At 34.1% G+C, this 5,197-nt stretch overlaps 1 protein-coding gene across 1 annotated transcript in view; it reads left to right on the forward strand.

Annotated features, from left to right (window-relative positions):
• Nucleotides 1-814: 814 nt before the first annotated feature.
• Nucleotides 815-5,197, forward strand: part of LOC117119755 (amine oxidase [flavin-containing] B-like) — a 35,812-nt gene continuing 31,429 nt past the window's right edge. Inside the window, exon 1 of the mRNA XM_033264626.1 lies at nucleotides 815-899. Within this exon, the coding sequence (XP_033120517.1) occupies nucleotides 851-899 (49 nt within the window). The 5' untranslated portion in view covers nucleotides 815-850. The remainder of the gene's footprint in view (nucleotides 900-5,197) is intronic.

A 5,197-nucleotide genomic window follows, 5' to 3' on the forward strand; every position in this document is an offset into this window, starting at 1 on the left:
AAAGCACCGAACGTAATGATAAAAGCACCGAACGTAATGTTTCAAAGCACCGAATGTAATGTTAATAAAAGCACCGAACGTAATGTAAAAAGCACCGAACGTCATGTAAAAAGCACCGAACGTCATGTAAAAGCAACGAACGTAATGTTCAAAGCTCCGAACGTAATGTAAAAAGTACCGAACGTAATTTAAAAAGCACCGAACGTAATGTAAAAAGCACCGAACGTAATGTAAAAAGCACCGAACGTAATGTTAAAAGGGCCGAATAACAAATGCGCCGAACGGAAAAGAGGCACCAAAGGCAGTAACGGCGTTCCATAGCGTTGGATATGCTAATGTTTTCGGCGCCTACGATATTTCTTCTCACGACCTATCGCAAAATCAACATGAAAAATTCATCCGCATTTATTTTTTGTGTGGAACACAAAAAAATCAAATTTCAGTCTTATTTTATATTTTTTTCATTCTTAGGATTGTCTAAATTCAGTTAGCAATTGCAATTCAACTAGCAATTCCGTATTATGTTTATAAATCTTTATAACATTATACAAAAATTAGATTTTTCTTAAAAATTGAAATTTTGCCGGGAATGGGGCTTTAACATTGTTCTGTGTATATCATTTGAATTCCTTCAATTTAAAAACGAATGACTGCTGATTTTCGTGTAATTTTTGTAGTATTTCAAATGAATATGTACCCACTGTTGTCTTCTAATCGGATTAAAATCTGGCCGAATTTTGGCCCATATCGAAAAAAAGTTTGGCCGAATTTGGCCGTGAGATGGCGTGTGTTTGGCCGCGAAGCCTGTCGACTATCTGGCAACCCTGGGAAGAATATAGGTTACTTAACAATGGCGGCTACAGCAACTGAGGTGATTGTGATTGGAGCCGGGATCAGTGGTAAATATTATATTTTGCTATTTGGGCCTTGAAATGTTTTTTTGCGGTTTTGATGCGGGTGTCCCGAAAGCTCAGACCATGAAAGCTAAGTCCTAAGACCACAAGATATCAGACCCACTCGAAATATCAGACCCCGCAAATTAAGACCCTCAACTAAGTATGCCAGGATTTCCATACAAAATACCAAAAAAGCTAACATCAATATATAGCCGGCGGCTGTCTCTTATACACATCTAGATGTGTATAAGAGACAGCTGTAAAAGATGAATGGGAATATGAATCATGCAGATCGGGAATCAAACCTAGGTGGTGGGGGTCAACATTCCTCCCCCGGGGAAAAATTAGATTTCAAGATGGCTGGAAATGACCTTTCTCGACTTTTGAGCTAGGTGTCTAATGACTTTGTTCTTCAAAATTCAAGGTTTTCCCCTCTTGAAAAGGTAAGGTAAACTTTCTTATTACAGTAAATAGGCCTGTTATGTGTGTATACCTTAAGAAAATGAGTAGTTGCATATCGTATTCTTCTTTCAGTGAATCGATAAGCTCCAAAGAAAAGGGGGGTCCATCCTAGATGGCGGAAAATGAGCTTTTCCCCGACTCCTGCAGTGTCTTAATTACTTTTAAGTTTTTCAAAATTCAAGGTTTTCCCCTCTTGAAAACGGTCAGGTAATTTGTTCCCATTGTTATTACAGTAAAGGCCTTATGTGTCTATACACACCTAACATTTTAAAAAAATGAGTAGTTGCATACGAATTTTTCAGGAATCGATGAATTTGAGCAAGTTGCATACATATTTTTTCGAATCGACGAATCACAAAAAGAAAAGGGGATCGGAGGACCTCCCCCGGGAAAATTTTGAATCCTAGAAGGCGGGAAATGAGCTTTCCCGACTTCTGGGGTGTCTTTTAATTACTTTTAAGTTCTTCAAAATTCAAGGTTTTTCCCTCTTGAAAATGGTCAGGTAATTTTTACCATTGTTATTCAGTAAATAGGCCTTAAGTGTATACATACATAAAAATAAAAAAAAAAATGAGTAGTGCATACAAATTTTCCATGAATCGATGGATCCCAAAAAAGGAGGAGGGTCCTCCCCCGGGAAAATTTTGATTCCTAGAAGGAGGGAAATGAGTTTTCCCGACTTCAGAGGTGTCTTTTAATTACTTTAAATTCTTCAAAATTCAAGGTCCTCTTGAAAATTATTATAATGAATCAGTGAACCCAAAGAGAAAAGTGAGGTTCAGGTTCTTCTCGGGAAAATGTTTATTTCTAAATGGTTGGAAATGAGCTTTCCCGACTTCTGAAGTATCTTTTAGTGACTTTAAAAGTTCTTCAAAATTCAAGGTTTTCCCCTCTTCAAAACGGTCAGGTAAATTTTTTCCATTGTTATTACAGTAGATAGGCCTTATGTGTGTATTCTTAGGCCTACACAAAAAATTGAGTAGTTGCATACGATTTTTTTCCGATAAATCGATCGATAAATCCCAAAAAGAAAGGGGGGTCCGGAAGTTCTCCCCCAGGAAAATTTTGATTCCTAGAAGGCAGGAAATGAGCTTTCCCGACTTCTGAGGTGTCTTTTAATTTCTTCAAAATTTAAGGTTTTCCCCTCTTGAAAATTATTATAATGAATCAATGAACCCAAAGAAAGGGAGGTTGGAGTTCTTCCTGGGAAAATGGTTATTTCTAAGTGGTGGGCAATGATCTTTCCCGACTTTAATTTAAGTTCTTTAAAATTAAAGTTAATAATTTTTTTCCCATTGTTGTTACAGTAAATAGGCCTTATGTGTGTATACAAACATAAAAAAGGTTTGAGCAAGTTGCATACATATTTTTTTTCCCATGAATATCACAAAAAGAAAAGGGGATCGGAGGACCTCCCCCGGGAAAATTTTGAATCCTAGAAGGCGGGAAATGAGCTTTCCCGACTTCTGGGGTGTCTTTTAATCATACAAAAATCTCCAGACATTATATACTTTTTGCCAAAAAGTCGGGGGGGCCCCGAGCCCCCGGCCCCGGCCCCCCGGTTCCCCGGCCATGTATAGAACTGACTAATCATGAAATAAACACCAGTAAGTATTATCGATACCAGCCATGGAGTTATAATTATTTTGATAATAATAACTCCATGTACCAGCTAGGTCCCTATTTGCAACGTTTACTGAAGTGAAGAAAACAAATACAGCACAAACAAACCGTTGTTAGTGTCGGCTGAGGCTATCGACACTGCCGCAGTGCGAAAAAAAGCTGCTGTTTTCTATCGGCACTGCCGCAGTGCCAAAAAGCTGCTGTTTTCTATCGGCAGTGCCAAAAAGCTGCTGTTTTCTATCGGCACTGCCACATTGCGAAAAAAGCTGTTATTTTCTATCGGCATTATTGCCGCAGTGCGAAAAAAGCTCTGATTTTCTATCAGCACTGCCGCAGTGCCAAAACACTGCAGTTTTCTATCGGCACTGCCACTCGAAAAGCTGCTGTTTAATTATCAAATGGATGTTTATATCTATAGACTATGGTATGTATCAATAATTGGTTAGGTCTAGCCTAGCCTATAATATTGTTAAAATTATATTATATATGTTTTACAATTAAATTATAATAATTTCTAATTATTAAATATCTACATAGCCTATATCTAGGCCCATACATAAAACAAAAAATAAAACAGCAAAAATTTAAAATAAAATAGTAGTAATAATAATAATAATAATAATATAATAATAACAGTGCTCGAAATGAATAAAAATTGTATACTTAATGAGATGAATCAGCATATATTAAATCAACTTGCGTCTATGCAAAACCTGTTTTTTTTTTTAATTAAAGGTGTTATATATTTTATTCTGCTGTTTTAAAAAAGTAATTTTATAAAATATATGTTTATTTTCTATGATAATTTTATCCACATAATTCATATTTTCAATGTTAGTATGGCTGATAAATAATACATAAAATAATAATAATAATAATAATAATAATAATAATAATGAAGGTGCTCGAATAATGCTTTAATAAAGAATTAATAATACTTTAATAATACTTCAATAGGCCTATTTTCGATAGTGTGATTAATGAGATATTTGTTGATTAATTTATAGAAATATATAATAGTTATAGGCCTATACCATTAATAATGATTCAGCATATTAAATCAACTTACGTCTATAGATGTAAAATCTGGTTCTTTTTTTTCAATAAAATGTTACCTATTTTATTCTGTTTAAAAAAATAATCTTATAAAATACCGTACATTATAAAGTTTCATTGTAAATTATACGAGAATTTAATTTTTTAAAAATTATTTAAGCATTTAAACAATTCAGTGGGCCTAACGCTGGATGTAAATGTAAAACAAAACAAAAACAAAAAACAAAAGCATTGCCAAAGTGTTTTCATGTATGCAAATTCTAATGCTATCTCACGATAGAGCTCAGGATGGTTCACACGAGGTGACGAATATCTGTCGAAATGCCGTATAAATAAACTGCAATTATGTAAATAACTTTCACAAGAACTTTACGAATATCTTAATATAATCTTAATTAATATTTTCAATTAGTTAATAACTAATTAATTAATAGATTGATATATACATTGTGACCTTATAACAACAATTTATTTAATATGTTTTAAATAATAAATACAAGAATCCTGCAACAAATTTTTCAGGTCAGAAATTGGCATCAAAAAGTAATAATTTTTCAATCGTGATATTCGTATTTGTCGGTTCATGGAAATAGCGACGATAAACATATAATAATTAGTTTATAGATTTTATTATAGTTATAATAATAATTATATATATATAATTATCATTATATTTTTATTATACATACATGCATGCATACATACATACATACATACATAATTTAAAGAAAAGGGGAGAGTGAGGGAAAGAGAAAGAAGAGGAAGAGCAAAGGAAAGGAAAAAGAAAAAGAGGAGAGAAAAATAAAGACAAGAATAAAAAGAAAGGTATGATAATGACCAGACTCCAACACGCTGCAACCTCTTCTTCACTTAACTCCTTTGATCTAAGCTGCCAGATGGCGTAGGCTAACCACCGGGGAACAAGGGGAAAATATCTATCTTTGGAAAATCTTTCCCACCCCCTTATAAATGCCCTTTTCATCTCCTGAAAGTGCCAAAAAATCTCAAATTTCGTGGGCTTTGCGCGCATTTCTTGTCAGAGTAGGCCAATTTCCTCTAAAAATTGCACATTTTAGGGATTTTGGGTCAATTCCGATGAAATTAGAATTAAAAACAAATTACTAACCGGGAAAATTATTACCTTTGCTACCCCCCCCCCC

Source organism: Anneissia japonica, unplaced genomic scaffold, assembly GCF_011630105.1.
Source record: "Anneissia japonica isolate Jap-2015-1 unplaced genomic scaffold, ASM1163010v1 scaffold11151_len745516_cov174, whole genome shotgun sequence".
NCBI lineage: Eukaryota > Metazoa > Echinodermata > Crinoidea > Comatulida > Comatulidae > Anneissia > Anneissia japonica.